Here is a 21795-nt window from a genome sequence, read left to right as displayed (position 1 = left end):
TCGCCATAAATCTCTGCATGGACGAGTCCGCGAGCATGAGAGAACGCTTGCTGTAGTACGGTCTATCGCTTACTTTTTGATTGTGCCGTAATGCGATCCAGTCCACCCATGTATGGAACCAGCACCTGGGGTATCATAACACATTTCTCTTCTTGTCGCCATCCATGCTCCAATATAGCCGCCAGCACGCGTGGCACAGCCATAGCCGTCCCATTCAAGGTATGTGCAAATCGTTTCCGCGATCCACTCCGATCAAAGATCCTAGTGTCCAGCCGTCGACTTTGGTAATCTGTACACATGGAGACCGACGTTAGCTCGCCCCATCCGTCGTCCCTACTCATGCGCGATGGGAAAACAGCTTCGATGTCGATTTTCCTAAAGGCACTGGCACCCAGATCCGATGCCGGCATCTCCAGTATCCGAAATGGAAGGCCGAGTGATGACAATATCTCCTTCTGGATCTCCACCATTTCTAGGAATAACAGATCCGCTTGGGACGCACTATGACCGCCTGACTCTGCAACTTCGGTCCCATCAGCCCACGCAAACATCTCAACTTTAGTGAACTCATGTACTCGATACAGCCCTTTGGTATCAACCCCTCGTGCCCCGGCTTCAGCTCGATAGCAACGACTGCTTCCAATGACTTTGATCGGTAGCTCATCCTCCGGAATGGCTTTGCTTGCGTAGAGGCCTGCCAATGGAATCTCCGCTGTCGCGGCGAGGCTTCTCTTGGGTTTGGCGGCGTCCTTCTCCGGCTGTGCCACCTGCCATATTTGCTGCTCATCATTCTGATCTCGCGGCTGGAAGCCACATGACTCGGCCATGTGTGAGTACACAAGCGAAGGAGGCGTAATCATCATCCACCCTCGTTTTCGTGCCACTGCAAGAGCATATTGGACCAGAGCCTGCTCGAGCAAAGCGCCTTCATTGAGCAGATAGTAGAAGCCCCATCCCGATGCCTGTCCGGCAGCGGCAAACTCGATCAGGTCCAGAGCCTCGCCAATCTTAGAATGATCGGCTCCCGGATCAAAACTTGGCGGAGAAGCCGGGTCGTAGTTGATGTACTCGAGCACCTGCCTGATCCCTCACGAGGTGTATTCGGGCTTGTCAAGTTGGGCAACGAGCAGGCTAGACCATGTGCAAGCGCACTGTTGGCATCTTGCTCTTGCACGAGACGGTCGATGGTAGGCCTGATCTCTTTGATCGCTGCCAGTATCTCATTTCTGTCCACCGCAGGGTCATGTAGCTGCTTCTCAAGCTTCTTGATCTGCTGACGAGGCGACTTCTGCAACTCGTTGATCTCGTTGATCCTCAGCTGTGCAGCAGCGATCTTTGCTGGAGTTTCCACATGACTCAGGTAATTCCTTATCCTCGCATTCTCGGAGTAGAGCTCGACGTTCTGTCGGATATGAGCAAGGTCTGGGGTTTGTTTTGGCGCTGTGGACGGCCGGAGACTCGAGTATCTACATGATGAACTGGAAAAGGCTCTTCGAGATTGTCGGAAGAACCAGGAGGGCAGCGTCGACCTCGACATCAGGCGAACGAAGATAGCAGCTCAAGGGAGATGTCCCAAACGCGTTCGACGAACTCGAATGGAATTGGAGAACCGGCCTTGGCGTATGTTGTCCCGTCGTGCCCATGATGCTGCAGACGCGGTTCATCGTCTTCAACTTGAGGGTCGTGGATACCATTTTTTGCTTGCGCCAGCCGGAATCCTTCATTAACATGAGTGCCTGCTGTTGCATCGTGCATGCGACTTCATGTCTCGTTGCCCATGGACAGCAGTGGCGCAGTCCTCGAACGGCCCGGGCAGATGCTGGTCGACCGTCATTCGCAGGACCATGCTGAACCCCGGGCACGGGCCAAGTGGGATGCCTCGTTTTGAATCCAACTCGTATCAAGTATCACTCCATTGCTCCTGCTTGAATGTCACTCCTTTCGATGCCTTGTATTGTTGCTGTCGTTCGCTACGAGTCCATGTACATATTAGCTTTCATTGGTCGGCAAAATTGAAGCCTGAGCTTTCTACAGCGCCAATCCAACTTCCAAGGTGCCCAGGGTCTCACCCGCAGAAGCGCGAGGAACTGCTACTCTAGCATCAGGCACCACCGTTTCTTATCAATGATGAACAAGAACCTCTGGTATTCAAGCTAGCGGGACACAATTCCGATACTCGACCCTGCGTGCTCTCGAGCCGCATGTTCTATATTTCTTATCATGTCAACGGCGCCAAAACCTACAACTCTCATTGCACCCCTGACTCGTGTAACCAGCAGCTTCGAGATGGGCCGAACAACCATCATACAACATGATGTCGAGACTACTGCCTCTGAAAACGATGACTTACTGTCGAACGCCAGCGATACTGACTCGCTCTTGCCGACGTCACAGTCCAAGGCCGACCCCTGGCGGAGTACACGCATCCAGCTTTATATATGTGTTTTCATCGCCAACATAAGTTTTCAGATTCTATTGCCAGCGCAAGTCAGAATCTACGAACAGATCTTCTGCCAGCAATACTTCCAGCAACATGACCCATCTCAAATACCATCCACCGGTACCATCCCCGAAGACCAATGCAAGCATGCCGCTATACAAAGCCATGTTGCCAGGCTTCGAAGTCTGTACTCCATGTTCGACGCCGCGCCCGCCCTGATCATGTCTATCCCGTGTGGGATAATTATCGACATCATTGGAAGACGAGCACTTCTGCTTCTAGGACTCATCACCGTCACTGCACAACAGTTCTGGGTCGCCTCATCTGCTCGCTCGGCGGAAGCGTGCCCTTGGAAGCCATATGGCTGGCGCCTTTGCTCAATTTCCTGTCCGGCGGAATGACTGTACTGAACCTGGTGTTCGTCTGCATAATGTGCGACATCACATCGAAAGAGGCTCTAGCCACGAGCCTCTTCCGCATCTCCGCTGTAGGCCAGTTCTGCAAAGTCCTCGGCCCTTTGATCTCCGGTTCCCTGATGCAATTCAACGCTTGGTGGGCGTTCATCACGGGACTTGGCGGACTCGTGCTTCTGATCGCGGCCTCCTGGTCTGTACCAGAAACCCTGTCTAAACCCACGTTGGATGACAGGCCAATATCCGACCTTGACGCCAACCCGACCTCAAGCAAACGCTCTATCCTGCAGCACATAAAAGACGGGTTCGCCTCACTGAGCATAGTCTGGTCCTCGCGCCAGCTAATCATTCTGGTCCTTATCACGCCCTTGACTGCTTTCGGTGCCGTCCTCGGCGACGTCCTCCAACAATATATCTCCCTACGCTACAACTGGACGCTCGCCAACGCCGCCTTCCTATTCTCATTGCAAGGTATCGCCGCGACCATCTCGCTCTTCCTGCTCCTCCCGCTCTTCACCAAATACCTTACCAAGCGCCTCTCTACCCCATCGAACACCACCACCGATACCACTATCGCCACTCAACCACTGCCCTCCGACTATACCACAACACAACCGAACCCCACGCCACCAACGCCACCCACCCCGCCCTCTCCAACCCACCTCAATGCCAGAATCTCCGGCCTCTCCCTTCTCGTCCTCAGCCTGTCCTACACGGCCCAAGCCTCTCACCCACCCCAGTCTTACTCCTACTCGCCCTCGCCTTTGAGACACTGGGAATGGGTTGCGCCGCCAGCCTACAAGCGCTCGCCGCTTCCCTCGTCAACCCGAAGGACAACGGTCGCGTATTCAGCGTCCTCACTGTCGCGGGAGTGCTGAGTACAGTGGTGGCGCACCCATTGAACGCGCAGCTGTTCAGTGTAGGGTTGGACAAGGGCGGGGGCGTGTGGTTAGGCATGCCATTTCTGGTGAGTGCGGTCGGCGCGTTGATTGCGGCGGGTGTTTTGGGCTGTGTGCGATGGGATCGAGTTTGGAAAGATGGTGGCGAGGAAGCGGGTGGGGATGAGGGAAGAATACAGCTATAGAATATTTTCGAGCTCGACTGATCAGGCAGAATGTATTCACTACTCAACGCGCGTCTCGCGTGCGTGTTTCCGTTCTGATTCCATCGGCCCCCACGATCTTTGTGAATTCCCTCGAGTAGGACGCTGAAGGTACAGCATTCTTCCACTAATTTGACAGAGGCTCCAGCTAGGGTAAGTGATGTACTGTATCGGGAATTTCTCTGCCAGGGAGGACGCTGAAGTTCTGGAATGTCTGGCTGATTGAACGGAAGGCTTGAGATGAGCCTTCCTTGAGCGATAGGTCAGGTCATGCAGACAGCTGCAACGGGGAAATTGAGCCAGGGAGGTCACTGTATAGGTTTTGGACACGACGTAGACACTGCGCTAATTTCATAGATTTCCAGCCAGGGAGGGCGCTGCACTATCAAGATTATATTGTACCCGTACCACAAGCAAGACTCGTTTGACGATCAAGTCATTTCGTTTCGACGCTCGGCTCACGATCAAGTCGTCTGGTTTCGAGGATCATCTTACGATCAAGCCATCTCTTTTTGACGCTCAGGTCATAAACATTGGCCTCAAAGAGGTGTGAGATTGATATCGATTGCATTTCATTGGCTATCGATGACTTTACACTGCCAAAACCGCCAGAGTCCTCCCTGTGGCCCATTTCAGATCGTATATTCAAGATTCTGCTCTAAATCAAACCTCAGTCTTCACCCCGGCGGAACTGCGACGCCGATGATGGCTATCCAATCTAGGGCCCATACTCCTGCGACGTGCTTCCGCTCCAGCCGCGTAGCTTTGACGATTGGCATCGCTCCATCCGTACGTGGCGGAGCTGGCTCTACGGCTTTCGCCGGCGGGGATGTAGGAGAGTCGTCTGCCTTCGTTGTCGCTGCGGGCGTCTGCAAGCTGCTGGGCGAATGGCGAGCGCTTCCGTAGTACTGGACCTTTCCAGTAAATCACGTAAACGGCCATGACGAGCACAGCGGAAATGCAGAACAGAATGGTAGACGCGTAGGCGAGGTGCTTGTTGCCGCCAGCATCTGCTCCGATGTCTGCAGTCTTGTCAGTAACGGCTCTTCCGCAGTCTACGTTGGGGGAACTCACTTTCAAAAAATGGCGTTGCTGGGAGCGTGAGCACACCAGCGAGGAAGTCTCTGGCCCATCCGTTACCACCACACGCGGACGCAGAGTAGGGGCCGTAGGCAGTGATCATGTAGTCGATTGTAGCCATGTAGATAGCATAGTTCGCGATGCCGACGATCGCTGCCGCAATCATAGAGGCGATCCACGGAAGCGGTGGTCCGGTAGATACCCAAGCGAAAATGATCTGTGAAAGAGCATTAGTGACGAAGAATACGAGCTGTAACACGAACTGGGACAGGAACAAGAAACCAGAGCAGGAACAAGAGCAGGAACAGGAGTAAGGGAGCAGGAAAAGGAGCAGAAACAGGAGACTCGAGATTTATCGAGAAATCCTAGCCAGGGAGGGCTCTGTGCAACTTCTGAAAATCTCGAAGCAGAAACGTTGGGACTTACAAGGCCGATAGGCAGACATGGCGCAGTATATAATAACCACCATAGACGATCCTCGTACTGGACTCGTTCATCATCAGGAAACTTCCGGCGCTTCGCGATGTTGCGCTTGATTGCTGGGAAGAAGGAGAGCCAGGCGAGAAGGTAGCCGACACCGATAGCTAGGAATGAAAGCCCGACTTGTTGAGCTGAGAAGTCCCATAGTTCGTAGACCAGTGCGAAGGACTGGATGAACATGAAGATGAGCGCATCGGAGAAACCTGACAGAAGCGACAACACCAGCACGATAGGCTCAGTGACAAACATCTTGAAAGGTCGCATCCAGATCTGCAGTGTCTCTTTCATGGAGAATCGCTCTCTGAAAGGCTCAAGCTCGTTGGGACCATAGATGTTGGGATCCTGGCCGCTCTTTCTGCGCTTCTTGGCAATTCTGTCCATCATAATGGTGCTTCGAGTCTCCGGGACGAGGAACAAGTGAGCGATCTGTACGGCACCGCCAAATATGAGCTGGATCCAGATATTCCACCTCCATGCAAGGTGCTGTTCGACAAAGCCTCCCACAATAGGTCCGAGGACAGAGCCACCGACACTGCTAAAGACGATGTAGGCTACAGCATACTGCTGATTGTCGGCTTCAAACATCTGTGAACAACGGTCAGTACAAGTGAGGTGGAAATGAAGATGTTCTCAGCCGATGACTCCGTCGAGTATCGCATCGATTTCGTTTTGGGGCACTCACATCAGCAACCATGCCCAGAGTGACACTGCCACCAGCAGTGCTCAGTCCTCCGAGCGCGCGACCAACGAGAATAGTTGCGAAGTTTGGTGGTAAGGCCACAGGGAGCTGCCAGATATTGACAAGGAACATGCTAGCCTGGAGGACAGGCTTTCGTCCGAACTCCTCTGACCAAGGTGCCCATAGCTCGCAGCCGAAAGCGTAGGTGACGAGGAAAATCGCAGCACCCAGACGCGCAGCCTGTGCGCTGACGTTGAATTCTTCGCCGATGCCCTTGATAGCGTTGGAGTAGAGTGATGTGTTGAAGTTCATGGATACCTGTACAAGGAAGACGATGGTGAGAACCGTCCATTTCTTCAAGGGAGAGAAGCCATCTATGCAAATGTTAGTCAGAGGGCGCACTGAGGGGATTTTGAGAGTTTCGTGAGGTTTGGTGGTTTCTGAGATCTGGGCACGAGAGAGGTCTCCCTGAGGGTATGCTGGGACGTTTTGGGAGGGTTGGATTCTTGAAGGTTTGGGTGCCGCAGAGGCCTCCCTGGGGTATTTTGTACTCACAGCCGAGCTCGTCGTAGCAGTCTTCTTCCGTGATCTCGACCTTATCATATGTGCCGGGTCTTTCTAACTTGGACTCTTGTTGTGCATCGTCACCGGTGTGCTCGTGTTGAGCGACTCTGGTGTCTTCGCTGATGTCCGAGTCATTGTCGCGTGCGGTTTCGGTCTTTTCGTGCTCGACTTCGGCTGCTATCGCAGCATTGTTGTCAAACCTGACCGGTTCATGGGCCTCGGAGGCCATCGTGTGGACAAGTGTTGCGATACTGTACTACTCAATGTTGTATGATACAGTAGCGATGAGTCTTATCTCATGTATGCATCAGTATACGGTGAGGTCGAGGGGAGGAATGGACGACGAGAACTGCGAAAGGAAGAATGACCTCGAGTCCCCCCAGGAAAGTGCGAGCTATAAGAATTATGAATGGAGTACCTTCCAGCAATAAGGTAATCTGAAGGTACTCTGTGTCATGTGGGAGGAGCGACCACCCCACAAAGTATCCTGGAATTCTTCCGATAGTACCAATGCGAGGCGACTTTGTAAGGTTAGGTTACATGGCTTGCCTGCCGTTATGATGGCATCGAGCATCAAACGGCACGGGATACAAAGTTGTGAGAGGTCAGGATTTGTGTAGTGCGGTCCCAGCGACCCATCAGCTGGTACGATCAGCTTTTCTCGAACTCCATAGCTGGGTAGTTGCGACAGGCTGAACGATAACAAACGCTACTACAGACACAGAACCGCGCACTTTTGGCGCGTGATGAGAGGTATAGACGGCTTTTCCGGTGGACCCGGATCAAGATTCATCGATGAGATTTCATGTTCAATGACGCAGTTCTCACCACCTTCTCCATCCTCGCGGAAGACCTCATCCGCGCCGTCGGTCTGGTTCTTTCTACCGCGGTCGCTGCGATATTTGTACTTGATATACCGAGTCCTTTTTATGTTGAGATCTGGTCAATAAAACCTACATACGAACACGAGTTTCGTTGTGTCAAGCGAAGGACAAGCAACTCAAGCACCTCTCACAAGAAATTTGGCACACAGACAAGCCCTGAGGTTAAGGTTAGCCACCTCGCGGGTGGCGCACGCTGGGCGCGGTCTTGGCCCCAAGGCCAGCCATGACATCAGAGGACAAGGGCTGTGGGAATCAACCTTTACCAGTGGATCGGCAGGCACTGCGCCTGAAAGATCTCGATGTGTTTTGATGATTCGAAACGGGCCGCCTGCTCACGTAGCACAATTAGGCAATCAACCACTGAGGAGGACGCTGTTAGAGAAACGCGTCGGCTCACCAAAGCTGGAGACCCCGGACTATTCTTGCATCCTGGGAACGGTAGCAACTGTCTTTCCATACGGGCTATGCATGGAATCGCCTTTCTGATACATCAACCACCATCGTGCTCTCGCACAGATGGCTCGTTGGGTTCATTGAGGCAGTCAAGCTATGACATGAGACTTTCTCCAGCTCCTACGGGGACTCTATGAGTTCCTACAGCACCCTCGCTGGCGAGACAAGTGATGATGAGTCGCTCCTGCAACAACTTAGTCCTCAAATGAGGCTCATCTCAAACTTGCTGTTTTCATCTGCAAGAGCATTCTGTTCTTCAGAGCCCGCCCTGACCTGAATTTGGACAAGTGCTGAAAACGCTCAGCTTATGCCCGAATAGCCTGGGCAGAGTCTGTGAGCGAGCTGATCGATGGATCCGATTTCTTCACGCCTCGTTCCTGCACCGCAATGCGTCTTCAATGAGGACTTCATCTCGTTGGCTTCCGATCTTGACTGCTCGAGTTTTGGGCCACAGTCGTCCATAAGATCTCTGGATTGGAGGCGCGACCCGGCGTCGAGTGTTTGTCAGGTCGACTCTTGCATCTCGCGTCAGACGGAGGCAAGTATTGCCTATAAGCGCACAGCAGCGCCTTGGTGAGCATTTTACAATAACAGAGTACTCTCATCTCAATTACAATGATAGGGACTCAAGTGGCCGTGCACACACAGGGAGCTGTCAAGGACAGGTCGCTACCGACGATGCTGCTCTAGACGCGCGCAGAAATGCTGTATAGCGAGACGCAAGCCCAAACATATCGGACCCACGGGCTGGTCAACGTAGTGCACAGAGTCAGTACAGGATCCGCAGCACAAATAAACTCGGTCGTTGAATACAGATACGCTTTTGGGCCGGAAAGGGGACCATAACGTTATGCTTCACCCTCAGCGAATGTTCTTGGCGTTATGGTGACTGCTTCATAGGTAGGTACCCTGACCCTGGGTCCAGTGTCGTAAGAGTACGCGATAAGTGCTCGCGTTATATAATAAGATGATGTCCAGGGCGCACTTCAGATGCTCACAACATCGTGCATCCAGTCCAGCAGATACTGAAGACCACAAACAACCAGCGCCACGTATCAGACACCTTAACATCGCCGAGACCGCGAATCGCTCCAGCTCAGTGCATCGAAAACACGCAGCCCCACGATGGCATCAACAGTCCAGCCCTACAATTGGAGTATCCACGGTAAGCTCGCACACAGAGGCCGCCTGATCGCCACAAGTAGGGAATCTACGAGAGATTCGTTGCTAATTTTCCGTTCTAGCCATACCAGCAGCGTATCTCCTGGCCTTCCCACCGTACCTCTACCAGTTCGCCCGCTGCATGACCGCCTCAAATTACACCGCTACCAACATCGTTCCCAGAACCAACCTTGAGCTCCTAAAGCCCAAGCTGCCCAACAATGTCTGGCAGAGTCTCGTCCGTGCCAGAGGCGCTCATTTGAATGCGCTCGAGGGTTTCCCGCTGTTTGCTGCTGCTATGGTACGTCAGCCCTCCAAGGCTGGTCTCAAGCTAGTGGCAGCTGACACAAAGAACGTACAGATAGCCGGCAACTACGCCAAGCTCGACACGAGAGAGATGAACACCCTCGCCGCGGACTATCTTCTGCTTCGAGTAGTCTACACAGGGTTATATATGACGGTCAAGAGCGAAGCAGCGAGCTACCTGCGTAGCACTGTCTACGCAGCCAGCTTGAGCGTACCGCTGTATGTGCTCTGGAAAGCCGGAAATCGAATTGCGGCGGACAAGTTCTAAGATCTCATCTGTCGACGAGCGCTGCCTCCGCTCTTGCATTCAGTAGTGAAGACCGTCTCTCCCGTTCCTCATCCAGCTACCACAAACATCGCAACAAAGACAGGCAAGAGGATGAACACCACCGTGGCCGCTAAGATCACCAATCCCCCACCCGCAGCATTAATCCACCCCTCGAATCGCCTCCATGCAGCGATCCCCAGGCGCCGTACACGCCACCAGACCCTCCTGGCCCTGCCTATCCTGACTGGCCACAGCGGCCTTCTCACACCGTCCGCCCACCTCACGAAACAACTCTCCGTATCCCCAGACAGCAGACACCCATCATCCGCATAGAGTTTGCACTCCAAATGTCGTCTCCTTCCCCTCAGAATGCATCTGAGCTCTTTCCCTGCAACAAATTCCTTGTCAGATCTCAAACAACAGCCACTGTTCTTTGGCACGGGTAAGCCAAGTGCTTGCCGATCTATGAGCCATGTGACTCGGTCGAGGACGGTGGGATTTATGGTGTGATAGAGGACCCGTGAGGTCAGTTTCAAGGAGAGGAGGTCGGGATACGAAGGCCGAAGGTGGGTGGCGATCATGTTGTGGAGTTCGGAGGGTAAGGATGTTAGGGAGATATTGGGCTGGCACATCGTTTTCGGGCAGGCGACGATGTGTTCCAGGGCTGTCTGTGTCGACGAAACTGCCCAGGTAGTCTTCAAGGACTGAGACAGGGAGTACGTGCGCGGTCAAAGTCATCTTAGAATATCAGACCTGACTTACTTCGACACCAAGGTGCTTAAGTAGGGACTGCGTTGGTGGTTGCCTGCTCTTGGCAAGGCGTCAGACAAGTTCGTTGCAAAGGTCCAAGACTGGTAACTAGATACTTTTGTCCGTTGTGATCTCACAGGCAGCAGTACACTTAAAGACACCGTGTCTCCTCGATGTACCGAGAACACACTTGAGCTAGCATGGGATGTAAACAGTTTTTCTATTGAACACCTTCACCATTTGCCGAGGCTGGAGTCTGTGTCTCCTCTGTAGGGCACTGCATTATGTCGACCCTTTTTGCTGGGATTTGGGCTGGCACAAATCCAGAGCATGTTAGCCGAGTCCCACTTGACCAGTTCCCTGACCATTGCAGGGATCTGTTTCTGAAAAGTAGGATGCGGCATGTTGTAAAGTACTTTTCCGAGGCAGCGAGACTCAATCCATATTCTTCCGCCCATGACAAGCCTTGGATTGAACGCCAATGCCTCGGAATAATCGCTCAGCTCGACATCCTGGCATCTCATGCCGCATGGAATCGCGTATAGACACAAACCTGGCTGCGAAAATGAAAACAATGGAGTCTGATGTGGCGAGCGATGGTAAGAGTCCAGGAAAGCGAATGGCTTCCAGATAACTTTGGCTCCCTGTTTGCGGTAAACGCTGTCTTGCTTCTGGTAAACCACGAATGTCTCGTGTAGTGCATAAATGCGCCTTATGATGAACTTCTCTCTTTGAAGCGAGAGCGCGAAATGCTCGTCTATGTCTCCAAGGCGGACTCGGCAGTCCGTGCACTGACATATATCAATCTCACGTGCCACGTGCGGCAAATTCAGTGTAGCTGAATCGCAACGCCTTCTCAAGAAGTCTGACAACAGACAGTATCGATCTTCGTCCGGATGCGTTACTTGGCCGCGCGAGTCAATTGGCTCGTCGTCGATAAGATCCGGACCTTTCAGATCTTTCGCCGTCAGTTCCTTGACTTCGTTACAGTATTGCTCGCGATCGAGGCTTAGAGCTTGCCTCAAGGAGTGTGCGTGCCATAAGGACCCGCCAAAGTATCGCCAGGCAGCATGAAACACTTTTGTGATAGATGCACTGTAGTCTACTGGAAACTCTGGGCCGTGTTCGATGAAGCCCAGTAGACCGAAGAGCCCGTCGCGAGGATTCTCGCATTTCTGACCCTTGAAGTAGGAAAGGACGTCGCTAATGCCTTGCCCAATCATGGTGGATCTGCTCCGCCATTCAACGATGGCCAAAGCAGGTGCTTTAGCGAAGCGCCTGTGCGGTGCATCTGGGAGCCTGGCGCGCAGAGCGCGAGTGCCATCGCTGAATGAGTTCCATTCGATCGTAGTTCGTCCTACGAGTAAGACGATGTCTCGAGCCATGATCATCTCAGGCACAATCCACAAACGCGTCCAGTACTCTCTGTGCGTCAGATTCTGCAAGACCCTCCTGGTCAAAAGCTTCTTGAGGCAGTGTTTGTTGTTAAGGTTCGAAACCTCCATCGCACCGTGTCTAGCTAGTAGTGGAAAGTACCATTCTGAAGAGCCAACATAGGCTATCACCATCAAAGCGGTCGAATAGATCTGCGGCATCAATTTGACTTGGCTGCTTCTTTCTCTGTCATTCAATTGATTAATGCAAATGAAATCAATCCAGAGCAGGAGGCTGCCGGATGGTGGCATCAAATCCGACCGGCTGAGGTCACTGAGTAGCTGCCATAGATTCTTCCGAACGCGCAGTCGACAGCCATCGACCCAAATGGTCTCGTCGGTAGCCCGGTCTGGGGGACCCCATTGGTATGAGATTCCAATGTATGCTTGAGCATCGACACCCAAGCGACGCTCATGAAGCCATCCCGTGATCTTTCGATCATGGCTTCGGGCAAAGAGCTCAAACAGACGAATAGTCGAATCGTCTTTCAAGGCTGAATAGTAGGTGGAGCGTATAGTGACATTAACGCGTGCGTCTTGGCCCATGCGTGAGTGTACGCTAGTTTGGTGACAGAATGGTCGAATTCAACGTCAAGCTCATCGCAAAGAGAAATAAGCATCACGTCAAGACCAGGCAGCAACTTTTTGAAGTTGCGAAAGCTGAACAAATGTCTAGCGCCAATCGATGGTGTTGCGCCCGGTTACAGTGCGAACTGGGACTTTTAACAGAATTGGAACTTTGGCGCCTCGGCACGTCATCAGTTGCCTTACTCTGAACTGCGAACATGGCTGGGTCATGCGAACCCGATTTTGCAACCCTGTCTCTGAAACTGATAATCGACGTCGAAGCAGGCAGGCTTGTATAGATACATATAGGCAACTAAGTAGGAGGAGAAGTGAGTTCATGTTCATGTTGTACGCATGTAGGCACATCGCAGATACTATTCTTGGCAGCCACCTGCTGCAATTATTGGCCAGGTCACCCCGAAAGAGAGAAGTACGAGACATAAAAGATACGAGAGTTGAATACCATGGATTCATTGGCACGACTCGCGTTGGTCGCTCCATGAGATCGTAGCGACCCCAAAGTCACGAACGCAGATTATCGCCTACTCAATTTCCGCCTTGGTGCGTTACCACCACCGAACTCAGCCGGATCAACCGTCCTGAAGCCACTGTTTCTCTTGCTCGGCCTTCTTTCAGGCGAATGCTCTTCAATAACTTCCACGATGTCATCTTCCTCCTCTTCGACCACCACGCTCTCGGGAGGTCTGGAAACACTGCGCTCTATCCTGACTTCCTGTGTTGTCCTAGTCCTGCGTTCCGTCTCCCCTCTGCCTCTACTTCTTGATCTTCTGCTGCGACTTCGATGACGGTGATTGTGCTTTTCAATAATTTCTGTCTTCACAACTCTTCCGCGTCTGAAATACATGCTGATGACCAGCAGAATCAGCCACAGAATGAGTATGGACCCCAGGACAGCACCTAGTGTGATGCCTGCAACTGCGCCGGGAGCAGGAGAGTTGTCAATGGTATCGTATGTTGTGGGAATAGCAAGAATGTATTGCTGTCGCTTCTCGAGGTGCTGGAGGTAGGGGTCCGCAAGGGCTGTCTCTTCGAAAAGTGACCGGCTGCCCAAAGTGTAACCTGTACGACTGCCGGACGCGCCAACAAGAGCGAACACCGAGACAAGTGGTATGCTGTCTCCAGGACTTGTGGCAGCTCTTGACGAAAGGCTGTGAAGAAGTGACTCTCCAGCCGCGTGGACAAGATGTGTCGGCGCCATCTTCGCAAGTAGCTGCTGGCGCTCAGTGGGGGCTTCCGAATCTGAGGCGCTCGAATCGCTGGCTTTGGAGAGCAAAGCGCCGCGACCTCAACGCTGAAAGGTCCCGAGCTCTCCGCCTCGGTCGCCGCAGATATATAGACCACTGACTGAGAAGTATGCACCAGGAACAGTAAGCTGGGAGAGATATTGCGGGCAGCTGGTCTTTAAGGTTATCGATTGCGGGGTTCGGGCCGTAGACGTGTGTTGGTGAAACGTGTTGAGCGATGGTAGTGGACAGTAGCAACGATGTTGAGCGAGCGAAGAAAATGTGAGTCATGCGACGACGATGTAGTCAACACCAGAGACGCAAGGTAGAAGCAAAATGAATCACTTGCGTAGATGGGTGGCAGGAAGCAGGATGACTGCCAGCACTGCCAAGATATTTAATCGCCAGCCTCCGCCGGCTATAGCCGAAAGCTTGTAAGCCAATGACACTGCGATGATGGAGTCGTCTCAGGCAGTGAATTCGAGTGGCTGGAATTGCCAATCTGATCACGATCTCAGCGACATCACATCCTGTACAACTGATTGCTGACAAGAAGCACGGCCGAAGCAGCGTTGCCGGGTTCAACAGCTAGTATTACTCCGGGAGCGAGAGCCCACCCACGATCCCGCAACGATGCTATAATACTGTGATGCCAAATTTCCTGACTCAACTGCACAGCTGCTTCCACTAAAGAAGCTGAGCGCTATGAACGGAAGCCGCGCTCCTCCCTCGGGGTCTTGAGGTGAGAAGGATCGGTGCGAGGTAGGTCATACTATACGTACAGAAGTGTATGTGTATAGGAACGTTCAACAAATGACAGCGGGCTACTCCGTACGGTACGTGAACGATGATTTGCGAACTTCGGCTGCTGTACAGGGCTCCCCATTTGTAAGCCCGTACCAGACCAACTCGAGTCGAAGTGTTATAGCTCGAGTCTGGGACATATTTCTGCGGACTTGACGTGCAGACGTGCAGTTCTGATTATATCAAGTCCCTTTGGCCACCTATGGCTGATTCGAAGTCCGGCAAGCCGGCTGGACCTTCATCGCAGTCGTCAAGCAGCCAACCTCCGAGCAAGCCCATGTCTCAGCGACGAGGCTTCCTCCCCTTACTGATAATTACAGCATGCATTGGAGGACTGCTCTGGTCAAGACTTTCCCCTTCGATAACGGGCTCAATATCGCACACGCCCATCAACTTGCCTGATGGCTTCAGCAATTGCCATGCCTCATACTTCGATGATGTGCCTGGATTGCTCGGCACCAAACGTCTGAAGGTCTCTGCGGAACCCGTCATCGGCCATCAAGTCGACTGGACACCAGGAACAGAAATCTACAGGGCCAACCCATCAGCTTTCGCACCCGAGACGTCGAATCTGTCTTTCTGCCACCTGGTGTACAGCTACACAAATGTTGGATATGGAAACCATGTCAATGTGACAGTATACCTGCCCAAAGCAGATACTTGGAATGGCCGATTTCAGGGTTCCGGAGGCGGGGGATACTTGACAGGGATGGGCGACGTTGTTCTCTCACCAGCTGTGGCCAGAGGCTGGGCTGTTGCAGGCACTAATGGTGGCCTGAATCCCGACAAAATAGATCCAAGATCAGGTGGCGCCCTCGACTGGGCTATCTCGGACGGCAACATTGACTGGAATATGCTTCACATGTTTGGCATAAGGGCTATTGAAGACATGACGCGGATTGGCAAAGCTGTAACCAGACATTACTACAGTCGTAGCCACACCGGCGACCGCAAGATCCCCTCATACTGGAATGGCTGCTCAACGGGTGGGCGACAAGGCCTCATGCTCGCTCAACGTGCCCCTGAGCTTTACGACGGCATTCTCGCTAGTGCTCCCGCAGTCGAATACAGCCGACTGTTGCTCGGCATGAGTCGTGGCCAACAGATGATGTATCAGCACAGTGAGTTCCCTCAATTATGCGAGATAGCGCACATCCAAGCCGCCGCGGTAAGCAGGTGTGACGCTCTTGATGGCATCAAAGACGGCCTGATCTCCTCACCAGAGCTCTGCACATTCGATCCTCTCACCCTAGTCGGTAACGTGATTCCCTGTCCCGGTGCGCCAGCCGGCGAGACTAGACTCTCTCGCTTTGCCGCAAGCCTGGCGATCGAATTATGGCGTGGAGTTCAACTGCCAACCGACCCAAAGACTGTGCTACACCCTGGGCTGCTTCACGAGGCGCCTCTTATGGCTTTGTTGGCAACGACTTGTACCTACGACAACACCACCAGCAAATCAGCTTGTACACCCATCCCAATCCATCTGACCACGGCGTACCTAGGACTTGTTCTGTCGCTCAACCGTGGCACCATCCCTCTCCTTCCGCCTCCGTCGTCGCACGCTTCGGTGCACAACCTCACAGACGAGCAATACTACAGGCTCTGGTCACTAGCAATCCAAGACCTGACACCAGTGATTAGCGCAAATAACCCCGACCTCTCGCACTTTGCGAGCGCACCTCAGAAGCCCAAAATGATTACCTGGCACGGCCTCGCTGATGCTTTGATCGCACCGGAGCATACCTTGGACTACTATCGCCAGGTTGAGGAGCACTTCACGAGCCACCGAACGGAATACAGCATTGCTCAAGCCAAAGACGCTTCTGGGGACCTGAAAGATGTGCGCGAGTTCTACCGATATTACGTCGCGCCTGGTGTCGGACACTGCGGTCTTGGGCCAGGACCAGCACCTGGCGGAATGCTCGACAGTGGCGGTGCGCTCGATCAGTTGGTCGAATGGGTTGAGAAGGGAACAGTGCCGGAGGTGTTGGAGGCGGTCAGTGGTGTCAGGAAGGACTTGCTGGGAAAATTGGAGGAGACAGAGGGATGGGACGGGCGGATCAGGCGGCCACTATGTACGTGGCCCAAGAAGCTGTCTGGGCCGGCAAAGGGAAGGATGGGAAGATGGGGCCTTGGTGGGAGCGCGAGGGCTGGTCCTGCGAATAAGTGTGCAGACTCGCTGGACGATAAGCTCTGTCTACTGCCTTGACTGCGGAACAAATAATTGGCAGCAGTGGGAGGGCAGGTATGGTGGACGCATCGGCCATCTGTCTGCACCTGTCTGGCTGTGACTTCTCGCGGACTGATGCTACCACGCCCATTGCTCCGTCCGTGAAGGCGAAAGAACTGTTCGTGCTCTGCACGTCGACCGGATTACTGAACCAGCTTCGCCAAATCCTTGGCTCACCTGAAGGAGTTCACTTACGGCCGCAGTCACACAAGACCATCAGAGATCAGTATATATGCTCAGTCAGCATCCTAATGTGATTATCTTTGGCTCTGCTGAAGAACGCTCTGCTACGGGCGCCCTTGACTCACGACAATTGCGGATGCCCCACGGATCTGGAATTCCAAATATGCTGTCTGAAAACAGAAGACCTGGATAGCAATTTTACTGCCATTGTAAGTCTATGGTGGAGTTCGGGACACAGCTGATACCGCTGCCAGGCTGCCTGATGCGTAGGGTAGTTCGAGTTCACTCTGGTGCTCGTGGACCAGTGTGATGAGGTCAATGTGGACGATTCGTCTGGACCAGTCCCACGTCGGTGTATAAAAAGCCATTGCCCACGATGCTTCCCAGAGAGCAAGCCAACAATTCATCAGCTGAAATACCGGTTCCGACTCGCTTGGAAAGACCCTGATCCAAGCACAGCAGAGACAATATGGCGACTCATCAAACAGCAAAGACCCAATATGTCTCCTCTGAGACCACCAAGTTCGCCTATCGCCGCTTCGGCGCCTCCGAAGGCGTCCCTCTCCTCTTTCTCATCCACTTCCGTGGTACTATGGACAAATGGGATCCTCTCCTGATCAACAGCGTGGCCAAAATTCGTCCTGTCATCCTCGTGGACTACTCTGGCATCGGGCAGAGCAGTGGACGCGTAGCGACATCCTTCCGCGACTCAGGCGTCGACATCATAACCTTCTTGTCCTTGATCGGCGTCAGCAAAGTCGACATCCTGGGCTTTAGCATCGGAGCTTTTGTCGGCCAAATGGTTGCGCTGAACGCAGATCCGAATACCTTACAAGTACGCAAGCTGATCATCGCTGGATCTTCGGCAAGCGTTGGCCCAGACATGCCTGAGACCAAGAACGACTACCAGACTGCAGCGACTGCTGGCACTCTCGAAGTCGATGGGTTCAAGACTTTGTTCTTTCCTCGCAACAAGGAGGGAGAGCAAGCTGCAGACTCATGGTGGGCTAGAGTTGCCGAACGCAATGAGTCTGCTAGTGGAGAAAAACCTTCAGAATGGGCGTCGCAAGACTTGACAGATGGAGGGGCCGCCATGCAAGCCCAAGGCACAGCATATGGCGCTTTCATGAACGCAGAGGCCAGTAAAGGTGCCGACGGCACTTACGATCGGCTGAGTGAGTTGAAGATGCCGGTGTTGATTGCTCAAGGCAATGTAAGTTGGCCTGTATTCTCCATGCACGTGAGCTGATTGAATGTGACTATCAGGACGACTACATGTTCCCAACTCTCAACAGCTTTCTATTCCAGCAGAAGGTTCCGAATGGGCATTTGATTGTCTACCCAAACAGTGGCCACGGGTTCCTGTATCAGTACGCGGAGGAGTTTGCTGCACATGTCAATGCCTTCCTGGATCTTTGAGTGGCCTGGAGACGATGCGGTGCAGGACCCAAGGCAATATCTGTAGACTGGTAGCGGTGATGAGGAATGTAGAGAACAGGTACTGCAGAAACGTGACAGCTTCCCCGGAGTCGAGCGCTACGGCGGCCCACATTGCACCGCACCGCTGCCATCTTCCCTTCAAGCTTGACCGCCCAGACCAGACCGTAAATACTCTGCGTCGTCGGGGAGACCGTATACATCCAGTCCGTGGCCTCGATGACGAGCCAACGTCGCGGATAGCAAGCTGCTAGAATGGACGAAAGCAGTCGGACACACCAGCGATGGCTCCTCCCATGCCAGTGTTGAGGTAAGCGTAAGCCTCGCTTCAACATGTCGATCAAGGCGATCTTCTACAGCAAGTTCGATCCACAGCAAGGTAAGTGAGTCCTCAGTATCTCCAGGCAAGAGCTGATGTGGACCAGGACCCAAGGTCATTCATCAAGTTCCAGATGATGCCATCCTGAGCACGACTGATCTTTCAGCTCAACGCCCTCGATATTGGCCTCTCCTGGATTCGACACAAATGCATTGATTTCATTCCCAACAGTCTCGCGCTTCGTGATACCACGCCAGTCACTTTGTGGCAACATTATATCTCTCAACACACCTTCTGTACACCCAAATCAGCCACCATTGCTGCTCCTTACGTTTCCGCTCTGCATCACCTCGACGAAGTATTTCCGCAATGAATTCATCTTCAACTTCTCGCTCGTACTTGGCGAGCCGAATGAGGTTGATGTTCCGTCATACAAGTCGATACTACTCAAACTATCGAACCTGATGTTGTCCCTGGAAGAGCAAAGCCTTTACCTTTCCGCGGACTCATCAGCACCCAACACCGGGCCCATCTACACCATCATTGAGAGCCTCATGTCAGATCTGAACAACTACTGCGAGTGTATGATCCCTATAGATGGGTCGAATACTCTGCATCTGAAGCTTTTCCCAACATTGCCTGCACCCCCCCTGTCAAAGCGTGCACGTCCCTCTATTCACAGTCCGTATCGGCGCGCTCATGGACGAGAATTGGGATCTCACTATGCAACGCGTTACACCGTACATCAATGGCGTCAACTCGGTTGCACGCATCGCAAGTCTGGCGGATGCAGATCTGAAGTTCACCAGAAAGGCTGTGAAGCACCTCCTGTATTATGGCTGTGTCATTTTGCTCGACATCTTCAGCTTTAGCAACATCTATGCACCGACGGCGGAGTTCTCTGCACTAATCGCAACGAATCAGGACATGCAGAAAGAGTGTGCGAGATATGTCAATCTCCGTGGAGCAAAGAGCACTGAGGAAGCCATTGTGGATGGATCGTTTTCGCGCATCGCGTCGGGTGATGACGAGGACGAGATCTGGCCTCTGACAAGTACTGGCGATGTTGTTGACGGCGTGAGCATTGTTCAACTCTTCGCAAGCTTGCGACAAGGTCTTACGGTCAGAGAATGGTACGCACAGCACAGCGACATGCTCGCCAACATCGACTTACGAAGATTCGTGACCTTCGGAGTCATCAAGGGCTTTCTCTACAGAGTCCATCGATATGCGATCCAGACACATAGGCCTACACAGAGCCGTGCCAGACGCAGATCAAACGATCGATTTGGCAATGGGACACTGGATCAGGATCACAACGATGGCGGCTTTGCTAGAACTGGAAGCGACTTTGCAAAGAAGTTGACGAAGTTTCTCGACGGTACCCATTGCTTTGACGAGATCTGCACAGAGCTTGAGGTCAGCGAGAAGTACCTCACACACAAGCTGGAGACTATGTCAGACGTGGTTACGATATGTCGTTGATTCGCTCAAAACTCCGAGCGTCTGTCTCAGCAATCCTGAGAGAATGGTCCATCAACAGCATTGGGTGGTGATATGGAAAACCTCAGACAAGGCAGTCCACCAGTGCTTGTCTGCCTTACGAGGATGAATTCACGTCACGTCTCAATTCGAAGTTGCCTAGCTGCGACGAGCGTCTATTCCCATCCTGCAAGCTCCCAGTCTGGGCCCATGCATGCAGATCTTCACGGCTTACATGCTGGTCTGAGACCGGGGTAGGCCTTTTGTGCGGGGTTGGCTGCTCGTTCGTCCGACAGGCAGCAGCAGCCCGAAAAGTACAATATGAGGCAGGAGCAGAGGAAAATATCGTGAACTCTGCATTGACGCCCTGCCAGTGATGTTGACAATTAAGCTCAGCAGGACCTCCTAGCCAGAATGCTACTGCCTCAGCTCGTCTACAGCACTTTCCTCCTGGCCCCTTCCACATGCTTGGCAGTCACTCAAGAGCCCCTGCTTAGTGGAAGCCAACATGAATACAAGACACACAACGTCTCTTTGGGCGTGCGTTAAACCTCCCTGCCACAGGCAATCACTTTGACGTCGCTGATAGTCTAGTTCGATGACCTGTCCACTAACAAGACCGGGTACGGCTATACTCCAGAATCGCCTAAGCAGAAAGCCCTCGACTACAAGACCGTCTTCCTCCAAGGCTACAGCGTAGTCGACGTCACCAAGGTCAAGCTCCCTCACGAATGGGATATCTTCTGCGCCAGTTCCGCGCCCAACGCACTGTTTGGCAGGACGAGGTCGGGTGGCTATCCTTGGCCGCGAATCAGCCTGGCGGATCTGTCGAAACCCTTCCAAAGCGTCCCTCACGGCGACGAGGATGCAGGTGCCTTCTCCGCAAATGGTAAATCATCCAAGGGTCAGCGGACCTTCCAGCTCAAATCCCTGTCTATCAAGCCCGTCGGCACAATCCCCGGCGAACCTGGCAAGTCCTTCGTGGTCATCTTCATCGACATGCTTAAGCTTCCTCCTGACCCGCTAGAGCGCCATAGAGGGTGGCCCGGGCTAGTGCACGGCGCACCCGTCTGGACGAACCGTACTGCGGCTAGTTTGGGCCTCGGATTCTTCTCCGGTCCACGCTTGCCTGTACGCCTGGAACCAACAAGGTGGATTGGCGAGGATTTCGGAAAGGGGGTAGATGTCATGGAGGTGAGCGGGCATCTGAGGATTTTGGTGGATGAGAAGCCAATGAGTGGAGCGAGCAAGATTGGGAGTTCTGTGTTGATGATGTAGTGCTTGAGGTTAGTGAAGGTGATGGACATGGAGATGACGCGACCAATCCGGAGGGGAGCGTGCGTTCGGAGGGCGATGGGAGTGGTTGGGACAGGAAATATGTGCTGGCTCGTGTAGATGGCGAACTCGAATTCGATGCTTCTTCAGCTCACAACGTCGGACACAGCCACGACTTTGAGCTGTTGATACGGCAACTTGAACAGCAAGGGGCAGTCCGCGGCTGAGAAGTCGTGATCGA

At 53.1% G+C, this 21795-nt stretch overlaps 9 protein-coding genes across 9 annotated transcripts; 5 read left to right on the top strand and 4 right to left on the bottom strand.

The window, feature by feature from the left end:
- Positions 1 to 62: 62 nt before the first annotated feature.
- Positions 63 to 2607, bottom strand: AB675_10503 (Serine--tRNA ligase, mitochondrial; the record flags this gene model as incomplete). Its single annotated transcript, XM_018139282.1, has 3 exons — positions 63 to 1087; positions 1138 to 1402; positions 2500 to 2607. The coding sequence occupies 3 exons, from the start codon at positions 2605 to 2607 to the stop codon at positions 63 to 65; spliced, it is 1398 nt and encodes a 465-aa protein (XP_017995863.1).
- A 230-nt stretch (positions 2608 to 2837) lies between these two features.
- On the top strand, positions 2838 to 3731 carry AB675_10502 (uncharacterized protein; the record flags this gene model as incomplete). The annotated part of the gene is made up of 1 exon (XM_018139281.1): positions 2838 to 3731. The coding sequence occupies one exon, from the start codon at positions 2838 to 2840 to the stop codon at positions 3729 to 3731; it is 894 nt and encodes a 297-aa protein (XP_017995876.1).
- Positions 3732 to 4618: 887 nt separating this feature from the next.
- On the bottom strand, positions 4619 to 6987 carry AB675_10501 (putative transporter; the record flags this gene model as incomplete). Its single annotated transcript, XM_018139280.1, has 5 exons — positions 4619 to 4977; positions 5030 to 5252; positions 5462 to 6100; positions 6198 to 6568; positions 6750 to 6987. 5 exons carry the CDS (start codon positions 6985 to 6987, stop codon positions 4619 to 4621), a joined length of 1830 nt encoding a protein of 609 aa, XP_017995948.1.
- Positions 6988 to 9220: 2233 nt separating this feature from the next.
- On the top strand, positions 9221 to 9830 carry AB675_10500 (uncharacterized protein; the record flags this gene model as incomplete). The annotated part of the gene is made up of 3 exons (XM_018139279.1): positions 9221 to 9260; positions 9340 to 9557; positions 9618 to 9830. The coding sequence occupies 3 exons, from the start codon at positions 9221 to 9223 to the stop codon at positions 9828 to 9830; spliced, it is 471 nt and encodes a 156-aa protein (XP_017995848.1).
- Positions 9831 to 10813: 983 nt separating this feature from the next.
- On the bottom strand, positions 10814 to 12559 carry AB675_10499 (uncharacterized protein; the record flags this gene model as incomplete). The annotated part of the gene is made up of 1 exon (XM_018139276.1): positions 10814 to 12559. The coding sequence occupies one exon, from the start codon at positions 12557 to 12559 to the stop codon at positions 10814 to 10816; it is 1746 nt and encodes a 581-aa protein (XP_017995883.1).
- Positions 12560 to 13115: 556 nt separating this feature from the next.
- On the bottom strand, positions 13116 to 13799 carry AB675_10498 (uncharacterized protein; the record flags this gene model as incomplete). The annotated part of the gene is made up of 1 exon (XM_018139275.1): positions 13116 to 13799. The coding sequence occupies one exon, from the start codon at positions 13797 to 13799 to the stop codon at positions 13116 to 13118; it is 684 nt and encodes a 227-aa protein (XP_017995839.1).
- Positions 13800 to 14830: 1031 nt separating this feature from the next.
- Positions 14831 to 16837, top strand: AB675_10497 (Tannase; the record flags this gene model as incomplete). Its single annotated transcript, XM_018139274.1, has 1 exon — positions 14831 to 16837. The coding sequence occupies one exon, from the start codon at positions 14831 to 14833 to the stop codon at positions 16835 to 16837; it is 2007 nt and encodes a 668-aa protein (XP_017995924.1).
- A 673-nt stretch (positions 16838 to 17510) lies between these two features.
- Positions 17511 to 18460, top strand: AB675_10496 (uncharacterized protein; the record flags this gene model as incomplete). The annotated part of the gene is made up of 2 exons (XM_018139273.1): positions 17511 to 18254; positions 18308 to 18460. The coding sequence occupies 2 exons, from the start codon at positions 17511 to 17513 to the stop codon at positions 18458 to 18460; spliced, it is 897 nt and encodes a 298-aa protein (XP_017995882.1).
- A 351-nt stretch (positions 18461 to 18811) lies between these two features.
- AB675_10495 (Nitrogen permease regulator-like protein) lies at positions 18812 to 21781 on the top strand (the record flags this gene model as incomplete). Its single annotated transcript, XM_018139272.1, has 5 exons — positions 18812 to 18861; positions 18964 to 19377; positions 19457 to 20264; positions 20874 to 21473; positions 21527 to 21781. 5 exons carry the CDS (start codon positions 18812 to 18814, stop codon positions 21779 to 21781), a joined length of 2127 nt encoding a protein of 708 aa, XP_017995843.1.
- Positions 21782 to 21795: the final 14 nt, after the last annotated feature.

This window comes from Cyphellophora attinorum, assembly GCF_001299255.1.
Source record: "Cyphellophora attinorum strain CBS 131958 chromosome Unknown Contig35, whole genome shotgun sequence".
NCBI lineage: Eukaryota > Fungi > Ascomycota > Eurotiomycetes > Chaetothyriales > Cyphellophoraceae > Cyphellophora > Cyphellophora attinorum.
This window is presented reverse-complemented; position numbering and strand designations above follow the sequence as displayed.